This window comes from Solanum lycopersicum, chromosome 10 (assembly GCF_036512215.1).
Source record: "Solanum lycopersicum chromosome 10, SLM_r2.1".
NCBI lineage: Eukaryota > Viridiplantae > Streptophyta > Magnoliopsida > Solanales > Solanaceae > Solanum > Solanum lycopersicum.
Genome location: NC_090809.1, coordinates 8,843,234 through 8,856,573, shown reverse-complemented (window position 1 = coordinate 8,856,573; position 13,340 = coordinate 8,843,234). Strand labels below are relative to the sequence as shown.

The following is a 13,340-nucleotide window of genomic DNA, read 5'->3' as shown; positions in this document are numbered from 1 at the left end:
GGGGTCGTTTGGTAGAGTGTATAAGAACAATGCAAAATAGGGTGTATTAGTAATACTTGCATTACTAGTGCTTGCATTAGTTATGTCTGAATTATTTCTTATACATTGTTTGGTTTGATGTATTAGAAAAAAGAAATCTTTCATAATTTCTATTTAAAAGTGTGTGTTTACAATAATATCCTTTACACTTTATTTTTTTATACACTTCCTTTGCAACAAGGTTCTTTGCTAAAACATCAAAAACGATATTTTTGCTAAAACATTATTTATTCCTATTCTTCTTCTTTTTCAAATATAAAATTAAAAACTTCTTATATATTGAAATAAGAGTAAAAAAGAAAAAGAAGAAGAAGATGTCAAACAACTTCACAATTTTGCCACCATATTTTCCAAACTAAACTTTACCAGCAACATTCTATTAAAATCCAATTTAGTGGTAGTTTTTCAAGAAAAAAACTAATCAAAAAGTGATATGTATTTACATTCTCCATATTTAAAAATTAACAGACTAACTTATATAAACTGATGTTAAAAATAATTTCACAATATAAATTTTACTTTAACAAGATATGCATCAGTGATTAAAATAAACCCTTTCTAATTTTGGCCTATGAGGTTAATTAGTGGATTATGGACTATATTTAAATATTTTAGAATAAACCTATTTATAAGCAGTTTTATTAGTTCAAATTGAAGTAGCAAAAATACAAAAAAGTGCTACGAAACAAGTACTATGGAAAATGTTTTTTTAAAAGGGCTTTGAGGGTACTTTTGTAATTACACAGTCTAATGCAAGTGTTAAAATGCTATATATTACTAATACCTAGAATTTCTTGGTATTAGTAATACACAACTTAACACACAATGTTGTGTGCATTAGTTATACATAACCAAAAAAATATAACAAACAAGGTATTATTAATACACACACCTAATGCATGTATTATTTTTCCTCATACACTCTACCAAACGGCCCCTAAGGGTACACTTTAACTAATAGTTAGTGACACGTGTAAGTATATTTCATTTTACAAATATTTTCGCTGAAACAATAAGCCAGTTATTATTTTGCAAGTTATTACCCCAAAAATATAAATCAATGAACTCTTAAAAAAGGTTTTTTTCAAGAAAAAAATAATAATAATCTAACCTTTATACTCACACCAAATTTGAAACCTCCGTTAGATCCATTTCTAAATTATGCTATCAACGAATTGATCAAGTTAATTAACAAGAATTCACGAGTCACGTTTCGGCTTAGTAAAATAGAGTGAATAAAGAAAAGTATTGATTCCTTGGTGAGCAAAGCAATTACACGTTATATCATATTTCAATCCAAATTCAACAATACGAATATTTACATGTATTTCAATATTATAAGGGCAAAGCTAAACACCCCAAAAATTTGAATATATTCATGACATCGAAATTAAGTGCTATATAATCATGAAAAATTAAATTATATAATAAATATTAAATAGTATCTTTTGCGAAAATCAACTCAAGAAAAGAAAATAATTCTAATAAAGAACCACAAACTTGAAACTATGAATGCAAACCTCAAACTCAATCTTTGTTTATGAGTAAAAAATGTATAGCAAAATATGTTGTGTGCGCGTGGAGAAGAAAGTCTATTACTGAAAATTTTCTTTTTTTTCTCCAATTCTCCTCTTTTTTCCTGATTGTTTTTCTTTTCTTCTTCTTTGTTTTAATCGTTCATTTTCTTTTGGTCTCTTTTTGGATGATTTTTTGCTTCTTTTTTTGTGTCCTCCTCTTTTTTCTGTATATAGTGTGTAGGAATGGGTATATGGGAGTGAGGGTAGTGGGTACATGGGAGTGAGGGTAGTGGGGGAAAATGGGTATGTAGTGGGGTTAATGGTTAGTAATTTTTTTAATTAATTATACTAATAAACAAATTACAAAAATAAAACAATAATTGAATGGCTAATCTAACATCAGAATTAAGAAATATAGCTTATCCTTAATCTTAATTAAAGAAAACGTATTAATTTTTGTAACTTTTCATTTCTTTTTTAGACAATTGAAAAATAAAACTTACCTTAAAAAGTGATTCTTTTTTGTTATTTTTCAAATCTTTTGAAATAAAATTAATAAAATAAGATAAAAGAAAAAAGTATTTAATTTAGATTTGTAAAATATTTAAGCTCTAAAAATGGTGTAAGACCTTATGTTCGGTCAAAAATTATGTGCCTACACATACGATAAGGAAGAATATAGATTGGATGCGCATATGGGAGAAGGTCAATACTGAAGTTTATTTCTCTTTTAGGAGTAATATTGGGAAGACTATTAGGAAACAATTTCAGAAACTCATTAACAATCGGAACTGACTTAAGAGTAGGGGCTTCAAATTCCATATCTCTAAACCAAACAAGATGATAAATGCAACCCTTAGCAATCATTTTCCTAGATTTTAGGCAAGATATGAAATGACCCTTAAGCATATAATTTCCCCTTTCTCATAACATGATAGGTTCATTCGCAACCTTGGATGTGATCAATCGGGTCCTACAGTCTATAGAAGCATAACGTGAACCAATCTATCCTAAGAATAATATCAAAATTTGACATTCCAATCTCTACAAGATTAACTTGAGTGATTCTATGAGAAATGGAAATATAACAATTTTTTAAAATTTTCTTAGCAACAATAGAATCACCAATGAGAGTACAGATGTCAAAGGGATTAGAAAGGATTTTGGGACCAATATCAAATCTCATGGCCACATAAGGAGGAGTAGAAAATGATAACATAGCACCCAGATCAAGTAAATCATACACATCAAATGAAACACTTTCAGCATAACGGTCATAACATCTAACCCTCATGATCTAGTCAAAATTGAAGAGAACAGAATTTATTCGGACGAGGAGAATCCAAACCAGAACCACTATGCTGAGCTTGAATACCATTCGTACGTTTGCTAACTTGCAACAGACAATCCTTCACTTCGTGACAACTCTTTCCATGATTAAAGCAACCATCTGTAGACTATACATTTTTTACTATATATTTTTCTGAGTGACTCTAACCACACCTTTGAAAACCGAGAGTAGAAGATCCATTTCCACCACTTTCCTGAGGCTTAGGGTTAGACATGCTATCTTTGTGATCATGTTTTACCCCAAAGACTCATATTTATAACACTTAAAGGACCATAGTCATAAATTTCATTTAGATCATCACGTTTTGATGTTATATTACATGTATCATAGTTTTGCATTCATGAGAGACATATATCATATCAAAATATTGATGGTAGATAATTAAAATGTTGCATCATAAGGTCTCATATTTGAGAACTTTCAGAACTCATAGTTCTAAAACAAAACTCATAACATAATAATTCTTCGGAAAACATCAAGAAGTTATCAAGTAATCATAAAGAGAATCATTAAAATAGCTTTCAAGATAATAATTTCTTCATTCAATAATCATGAATAATTCTATGTAGATAATCTTAGACAAATTCATGGGTAATGTAGAATATCTTAGAAAAACTCATCTCAAAGAATTATCAAAAGTTTGAAATACTTTCATGAAAAAATCTTTGATTCATAAAGATTTACGAACAATTCAAGAATACGGGGTTTTGTCTTTACCCCAAAATTCATGTAAGATTATTCGAAACCATGGCAACATAGTTCATGAGGAAGATTAAGGTGTTCCCACACATGGAGATGATCTTACATACTTTAATGACGGATCTTAAATTCTTGAAAGATGAACTCTGGCTTTTGTGTTTCTCAAAATTCTTGAGCATAGAAATTTTTGAGAACGAGAGTTTAGTAATGAAAAACTCATTTACTACCTGTTTAAGGCAATCAGATAAATTTTCGAAGGTTTTTGGATAAAACTACCCTCATAAAAATTTAAAAATTAACAAAATTTATCGTTATGTCATTTTATGAGTGATGGACTGTCATAACTGGCCCACAAACGAGCATTCTGCCTCCCTGTGACGACTAGATGTGACGGTCCCGTCGCGGTTTTGATAGATCATCATATCTTTCGTTAGACAGTGAAAGCTTGCAGCATATGTGGTAAATAGTCATAAATTTTTACTCCGGACTCGAATTAACAAACAATCGACGTTGGAAAGAAGGCTCATAGAAATTTGATTTGTTGTGTGCCAAATAACTCTTCTTATTATGAGAGATATTACCTTTTGGAATTGATCGTGGTATAAACTCATGCAAAAACTTAGTCGGTAGGAAAACTTTGAACTTAACTTGGTGATAGAATTTCCTTACGACCCTAAATTACACCCAATACACTTCTCACACTTAGTAGTGAACCTTATCATATATGAATAATTAGTATATCACCCACCCAAGTTGATACACTTACTTCAAATGGTTCGAATTCTTGGAGAAAAATTACAAGGTGTTACACATTGATACAAATCAATTGTATCAAGTATTTTAACGAATACACTTTGTATAGGACTATAATTTGTATAAATGAATATATATTGAATATAATTGTATCAATGAACACCACTTTAATTTGTGTATTTGCTATCATATGTTGCCTTGAAATAATCAAATTTGAATTATCAAAATATTTCATTTGTATTTTAAATTATAGACAAAGATTTGTATAACTGAAAAATCTCATATGTATTTTTTATCACTGAAAAGGATCTGTATAGTTGATAATAACTATTTGTGTTTGAATAACTTATTGCTATCATTTGTGTAAAGAGAGGAGGAGGTGGGCGAGAAAAGATAGAAGGAGGAGGTGAGTGAGAAAAGATAAAAAGAGGAGGGAGACGAGCGAGATAGATAGAGAGAGGGAGAGACGGGGAGAGAGGTGAGCGAGAGTGTAAATGGAGGCGAGGGAGAGAGAGGCACGTGACAGTGCAGAGGGAGGCAAGGGAAAGAGGCGCACGAGAGTGCAGAGAGGCGAGGGAGAGAGAAGAAATAGTTTTTTTAATAAAACTCCAAGGCATAATGCATATATATAGCTTCAACTTTAGGTGTGTACAGATAGACACTTAAATTTGTATAAAGTTGAACAAGTTGACACATTAGTCATATGTGACACAATATACCACGTAGGACACAAATTACCATGTCAGATGTCACATATGACATGTGTGCCTATTTGTTCAATTTTATACAAGTTTAAATATCTACTTGTACACACTCAAAATTAAAGGACATATATAAAATGAGGCAAAATTAAATGACATATTTATATATTATGCCACACTCTAACTATAACTATGAATTGTAATTCTTTTAAATTATAATAAATATATATTCCATGTTTTTCTTAATTTTTTCAACACAAGATGTTTTAAAAGAATTGATTTTTTTTAAAAAGAGACATTTTTAATCTATCAAGTAATCTTAAAGGACACATTTTGAATCAATTTCGATAATTTGAAAACATTTTAGATATATATAAAAGATTGTCACACTCACACGTATATTGTGTGTGTAGGTGTGTAGCCACCAGTTTGAACTTCCCAAATTTGATACGTACAGTAAAACCCTAACCCTAAAGCCAAAAACCCCTCTTCCTCATCAACGGGTGAATCCTATAACCGAAAAGGGTTCCATTGTTTTTCTGAATCTCATCAATGGAGATCGATTCACCTGAAGGTAACGGCGAGGATACGTTAAGCAAAGTCACAAGTGGCCCATTACCATCTGCGGTTACAAAGCTCTCTGGTTCTTCAAGAGGAATCCCTACCGATAGAGACTTTCATTTCTACAACAATTTCAGCGAATTCAGGACTCCTATTTCACAAATCGATAAGAAATCTAAGGAAATCTTGGACAAAGTTGGGCAATTATCAGAGCTATGGGGAAAACCCATTTCGTGTCCGGAGGATCCAGATGATGAGGAGAGCGAAGAATGGCTTGTGAACATAAATGACGATGTTTTGGAGAAACTCGCTTCGTCGTTAGATGAGTTTAAGCTGTTGAGAAAGAAAGAAGAGGAGACTGGAATGAAGATGGAGGATGATTCTGAAAGTGGGTTTCAATTGGTTGGTAGGAAGAAGAAGAAGAGTGAAGAGAAGGTGAAAGTGGCTGTCAAAGGGAAGCCTAAGATTCCATTTCATATACCCACCATCCCTAAGCCACAGGATGCGTATAAAATCATTGTTAACAATACAAATCAGCCATTTGAGCATGTTTGGTTACAGAGAAGTGAGGATGGTTCTAGGTTTGTGCATCCTCTGGAGAAGTTCACTCCGTCAGACTTTGTTGAGACTGCTGGCATTATTGAGCCTGTTAAACCTCCTCCGTTAGAGGATACTCCATTCAAGCTTGTGGAAGAGGTTAAAGATCTGAAGCTGTTAGCAAACAAGTTGCGTTCTGTGGATGAGTTTGCAGTTGATTTGGAGCATAACCAATATAGATCTTTTCAAGGATTGACATGCTTGATGCAGATATCAACTAGAACTGAAGATTTTGTTGTTGACACTCTGAAGCTCCGTGTACACATTGGCCCTTATCTGAGAGATGTTTTTAAGGATCACAAGAAGAAAAAGGTGATGCATGGTGCTGATCGCGATATTGTGTGGCTTCAACGTGACTTTGGCATATATGTATGCAATATGTTCGATACTGGCCAGGCATCGAGAATTTTGAAATTGGAAAGAAACAGTCTGGAGCATCTGCTACAACATTTTTGTGAAGTAACAGCGAACAAAGAATATCAGAATGCAGATTGGAGATTACGCCCACTTCCTGCAGAGATGATGAAATATGCTAGAGAAGATACACACTATCTCTTGTACATTTATGATGTTATGAGGATGAAATTGCTATCATTGGATGCTGGCGATGGATCACCTGAATCTCCTGATGATCCTTTAGTAGAGGTGTACAAGCGCAGTTATGATATATGTATGCAGATGTATGAGAAAGAACTTTTAACTGATACCTCATATCAGCACATATATGGATTACAGGGAGCTGGGTTCAACGCGCAGCAGCTTGCGGTTGTTGCTGGGTTGCATGGTTGGAGGGATGTTATTGCCCGGGCAGAAGACGAAAGTACTGGCTATGTTTTGCCAAACAAAACACTTACTGAAATTGCTAAGCAGATGCCTCTTACCCCAAGCAAATTAAAGGGAATGATGAAATCAAAGCATCCGTATGTTGAGCGTAATCTTGGTTCTGTTGTCAGCATCATTAGGGCCTCTGTTCAAAATTCCGCTGCATATGAAGCAGCCGCAGAACAGCTGAAGGAAAGGCGTTTAGAATTACGAGCTGAAGAGACTATTGTGGCTACTGAGGGTGCTGAAATGTCACTTGAAATTACTGAGCCACCTGGTGACACCTCTGACCGTCATAATGAATATGGTGGTTTAAAAGGTACATCCTCAGGACAGGTGGAAGTAACTATTCAGGCAATTAAGAAACCCAGCCGTGGTCTTGGGATGTTACTAGGGAGTACAGCAAAGAGGAAGATGCAGCCTGATAAAAAAGAGGCGGAAGAGATCCAAGTGCAGCAGATCAAGTCTTTGGTGAGCTTTCCTTTCCATCCATTTTCAGGTAGTATTGAGCAGATACAGCAAGCTGCAACAGTGCCTGCTAAACCATTGGAAATTAACCATAGAGAGGAGGAACCTGTTGCTGCTAATTGCAAGACAGACGTTATAACCGTGGAGACTGATTCAGATGATGGGGAATCAGTGAAAGGTGAGCTATCAACTGGAGGACAGGAAAACTCCTCTGCCATGCCTGTAGTTACTTCAAAATCAGAAGATGTTATCTTACTGGAAACTGATTCAGATTGTGAAGAATCAGGCAAAGATGACTCAGAAGTTACTAACAATCAGCCTGAGTGTGGGGAAAACAAAAATGTGCTTTCTGTTGAGATGGATGAAGGGGGTGAGAATATGCCCCTGTCGATAAATAAAAAAAGTAAGGGGAAGCTTGCTGAGAAACCACAAGCACATGAAGGTGAATTGAAGGTTGAGGGTTTTGACTATGAAGCTGCAAGGAAGCAAGTGGTATTTGGAGAAGATCCTGGTAAACAACAGGCAGAAAGAGAAGGTGATGAGTCTCGTAGGAGTAGGAATGAGAAAGGTAATAAGAAGGATTTATTATTAGGTCAGCCACCAAAGATTGAAGAGGCAGCAGATTTCCAGCAAGGTAGAAGGCGTCAAGCTTTTCCAGCTTCGGGGAATCGAAGCTATACTTTCCGTTAGAAATTGAAAAGCTAATATGAACTCGTAAGTAAGGTACGGAATGAACCATCTTCAAAGTAAGTACTTCATTTTGCATGCTTTTGGCAAATCTTACCTGTACTCCTGGCTCAAGCAGGAGTGGAAAATCATAGTTAGATGCTTTATATGGAAGTGAAAATTTGGAATTAGTTGCGGTGTTGCTGTTAATTTGCATTTGCTTTTCAATTTTATCTTTAGTCGTTCACATTCTAAGACAATAGCTTTTGTGATCTCCATGTACAATGGAGCCAAAATTTGGGTTAGGACACCGAGAGGTGACTCGAACCACTTCCCAATCGTGATGAGGTTGCACTAGGAATCAGTCCTTAACCCGCTCTTTGTTGCCTCAGTGATGAATGTATGGACATAGAACAATCTTTCCGGTAAACACCAATCATAAATTTGCAACTGAACTCAATCCAAACAAACACAATTCCCCGAAACTCAATTTCTTGAATTTAAAATTTTGAATGTTTAATGGTTGTTGTCAATAGAGTTAAGCTCGAGTCTATGCGTTTAAAACACCCAAAAAAGGTCTAGTTTAGTTTTTGGTTTTTGAATTCTAGTTTGTTTCAATTATACAGTCTTTTCTTTTCTCCCCTGCTTCTTTTGTTGATTTATCCTTCAGCTTCCTCCATGTCTCCCTCAAAGTTTTCTCTATCAAACAAATAGTGCAGGCTAAAAACAACAAATTTGAGTCTAGGTCTCAACTGTTGGATAAATTTGTTATATTCTCTAGACATAGATTCAGGTATGAGATATTGCAGATCAAATCACACAAACGTTTACTCTTTTTCAACAAATTTTTACTCATTGTCGATAGAGTTAATCCGGAATAATTTCTTGCATTTTTTACCTCGAGTTGAATGATTCATCATGGTTGTAATAAAGGCCCCTCAAGTCGCCTTTTCTCTATTTCAGATCTGGTTAGTTCCTTCAAATATTTGGCATGTTGTTAACGGTGAGAAATTTGCTATCTTTGATATGCAAGCATTTAATAATTGCGAACAAATGGATTTTTTCTTGTGTTCATAAAGTTGAGATAAATTAGTTGCCCTTGTTAATACGGAGGATTATGTGACAACCTCAATTGCTATATAATAAGTACGACAGCAAATATAAATTTAAGTTTCTGCAAATGGAGTTCGTCTACCGCAAAATTGACTGCTCAAATTTTCTCGGTAACCTTACCACTCGATGTGGTGTAACTTAGCCAATTCTCCCAATTTCTGATTTTTGAGTTGTGACCAAAAGAAAGAATTCTCCCAATTTCTGATTTTTGGTTGGTGACAAGTTTAAGTGTTTACTTGTACACATTCAAAGTTGAAAGACAAATATGATTTGAAATCCAGCTAATGAGCATATTTATGTATTATGTCAATGAAAAAAACATGCATTGGCCTCTAAATAAAATGAAGAAAGTCCATTCTTTTCTTGTTTAAGAGTTTGTTGGTATCCAAAGAATGTTCACATCTGTTCAGAGAATGATGAAACTTCCTTCTTGATCCTCCTGTCGCTCTACTTATACCCTTACAATTGTAATTTTGACTAATATGTTTAGTTGAATCAGATTCAACCTTTGAACTTACTAATCCTTTATGAGTGCGTCCAAAATGATCATTTATCGTTTCATGTTTGGCTAAATTGGAGACAGGTTCTTCTTGGAACAAGTTCGTCAAGTGTAAGTTGATGTTGAATTTGAGGAGACCAAATTTCCATTCATCTACCGATATGAGACTTCTTAACATAGTCAAATAAAGTTAATTAATATAATGTTACATGATTACGTTTGATAATATAATATGAATCTTTAACACACAAGCCCTACATAATGGAATCATTATGAACCATATAGTCATTCCTTTTTTATCGGAATTTTGAAGGAAAGATGAATCGATTAGAGACAACAAATAGAGAATTGGTCGACTATAACTTCAGTATCCTAACTAGGGGTTTACATGTACGGGTTGGTTCAGGTTTTTCAAATATTAAACCAAAATATTTATATCAGATTTTGAATATATAAACCTAAAAAAATTCAGGTTTTTCAACCTCGAACTATTTCAGATTTTTCGGATTTTTTCAGGTTTGTCCAAAAAAGTATTCACACAAACATATTAATTTATTTATACTTCAAATATTTCGTCAGTCCTACCCATAACTATTTAAGGTGTTTCTTCAAAAAAATAACACAAAATATGATATGATTAATGACACTTAAATGTCCAACAAAAAAATAATAATGATGAAATTGCGTAAAACAAATATTACAAATTAGCATGCCATATTAAAATGATCGTAATTTAAAAGTATTAAATCATGTTAAATAAGTTTAGTAAGTATTGGTCATATGACTAATTATTAAGGAAATCAAAATTAGATTATGTGTTTGAATTGTCTAACCTAAGGGTGACAACGGGATCGGAACCAGGATTGTCGAACCAGTATTAATCAGAAATCGGGAACCACCACATGGAACCATTCCGGAATCGGCACGGACCCGTACCGGTAATTCCGGTCAAATATACATGCACCCGTCTCGGTCCACTAGTGAACCGGTATGGAACCGGACCGGACCAAATTCCGAGACTGGGAGGGATTAATTTTTTTTAAATTTTTTTTATTAAAATCAATTAAATGTTAAATTTTTTATTGTTTTACAGTTAAAAAATTATACTTTTCAAACTTTTAAATTTAATTATTTATACTTTTTAAACTTCAAAGTTTGAAAGTTTATAAAATTTAAACTTTCAAAATAAATATATAATGTAAATATTAGTTTGAAACTTTGAATGAATATTTAAAATCTTAACTTTAAAAGTTAGAAAATTTAAATTTCAAACTTTAAAAGTTGTGAAAATTTAAATTTCAAACTTTAAAAGTTTGAAAATTTAAAATTCAAACTTTGAGGTTATTAAAGTTTAAATTTCAAGCTTTAAAAACTATAAAAGTTTAAATTTCACAATAATAAAAATTAAATTTAAGACAATGATAAAAAAATTAAGGCGAATAGTCTAGACTTATTAATATTAATTTGATAGTACAATTTGATCTACAAAAATATTAGTAGAGTATTAAAAGATCTAATCTACACAACCACTTTGTAAGAAGGGTCATAGTTCTCGAATTATCATATTCATACTAATAGACAATTAAACATTTAAATTTAATAGTCGGTGCTTAGATAGAGATCTTTTCTTAAATCATTTAACATTTCTCTAGTAACATGATCGGGAATTGATTGAATAGATAAATCCTCCATTGCTTCAATGTCGTCGTCACTATAATCTTGCATTATTTGATCGTCACTTTGAAATTTGATCGGTAGTGGTTCATGACCCAACTTTCTTCTCTCGGCATTAATCCAATCTCTAAATAATATCATTATCTCAAAGCTATCTGCTACTAATGAATGCCTGTGCTCTCCAATTTGAAACCTTTTTGCACTAAAAACGCCTTCCGAAGCTACTGAAGATGTTTTAATAGCTAATATATCTCGAGTCATCAGTTAAAGTTTTGTAAATCCTTTGCTGTGATTTCTCCACCATGCTATACATCGTCAGTAGGTTCTGTATGTTGATTAAGATATGCATCAAAATCTTTCATTATTGTGAGAAAGTTTAAGATAAGAATCTAAATAATCATCAATGTTATCTTCATTAAGTCTACTCCTAGAACATTCAGGTTCTTGATCACTTGATACATTTATATTAGATTTATATAAGTCATACATTTTCTAACTTCAATTTTTATACTTTCTTTAACTTCTTGACAATTAGACATTTCATCTTTTTCACTATCAATATCCAAGTTAAAATATGTTTTATCAATCGCCTTAGATGCACCTACATCTTTGTAATGAGGATTTAACAAACAAGCAGTTAAATAAATTTGAGGAATAAGAATAAAATATTTTTAAATTTTTTAATCATGTTGCTAATAGTTTGTTAAAGCTTGGTTTATTTTTATTAGGTAAAACAGTGCAAATGGATGGATAATAAAGTGCAGATATTCTTTTGGTAGTTGAATAAAAAAACTCTTAGGAAATCTATGAGTTCATGTATGTCATGCCAAACACTATCATCGAGTCTATATGACATCTCTGAATTATGAGCATTCCAGAACATTTGTAAGGTTTTTTTTTTTTTTTATATTTGTAAGAGATTACAAGCATTTCATATAAAGAATTTCATCTAGTAGACACTGTTTTTGGATTTTTTCTAGGTGGAAGATCATATTCAAAGCAACGATTTTAAAAATCTCTACGCCTAGACTTAATTGACATTTAAATATAAAAATCACATGCATTTTCAATTTTAGTATAACCGTTATCATACATTTATATATCATCTCTAACAATCAAATTATATATATGTGCATCACAACTAATATGATAATCATCACCATAAACATGCAAAGAGAAGGTTTTAGCATTAAAACAACTGTATTATCTGCATCATTATCTTAGGTGATACTACTTATTTTATCACAAATTTCATAGCCTTCTAAATTATCTAAAATTGTTTGAGTTTTATCACAATCAGTTTTTTGCATCTGACAACATTTATAACCTAAATTTTGTTTTTGCATACTCCAATTTTCATCAATCCAATGTGGAGTAACAGTCAAATAATCATTACAGTTTATATTACAGCCTATATCATAAGTAATAACTATTTTACAATTATTATAATAAAATAAACAACGAAGATATTAAAAATATTATGCTTCATAATCAAATACAGTCTTTTTAATTGTATTTTTAGTAAAAATTTTTAAAATGTGGATTATACAAAATTTGAATATAATGTATAAATCTGGGATTTTCAGCAAAACTAAATGGTGAATCCATAACAACAATTATTTTAGCTAAGTCTTCAAGATCTTTTTCAGTACTATGTGACTGTAGTAAACTAGAGCTAGAGTCAGAAACATTAGAAGGATTTAATTGTGTCTGGCCATGTTAGAGTCGCCTATTCCTACAGTTTTAGGAAGGGGAGTACCATTATTTTTAGCTTTTCCTACCGCTTTAGCATGAAAAAAAATTCATTTTTACAACATGTCATTAAATGATTACTCAAATGTCCCCTCTCACCTTGTTTTCCAACAGTTTTATGATTCAAT

At 32.4% G+C, this 13,340-nt stretch overlaps 1 protein-coding gene across 1 annotated transcript; it reads left to right on the top strand.

Annotated features, from left to right (window-relative positions):
* The first annotated feature begins 5,425 nt into the window (after window positions 1-5,425).
* On the top strand, window positions 5,426-8,365 carry LOC101243936 (protein RRP6-like 2). The gene has a single exon (XM_004248507.5). The coding sequence runs from the start codon at window positions 5,613-5,615 to the stop codon at window positions 8,196-8,198; it is 2,586 nt and encodes an 861-aa protein (XP_004248555.1). The 5' UTR covers window positions 5,426-5,612; the 3' UTR covers window positions 8,199-8,365.
* The last annotated feature ends 4,975 nt before the right edge of the window (window positions 8,366-13,340 follow it).

Bases quoted from the DNA above. Each gene is read 5' to 3' on its own strand.
- LOC101243936 (XM_004248507.5), top strand. From the start codon at position 5,613: ATGGAGATCGATTCACCTGAAGGTAACGGCGAGGATACGTTAAGCAAA.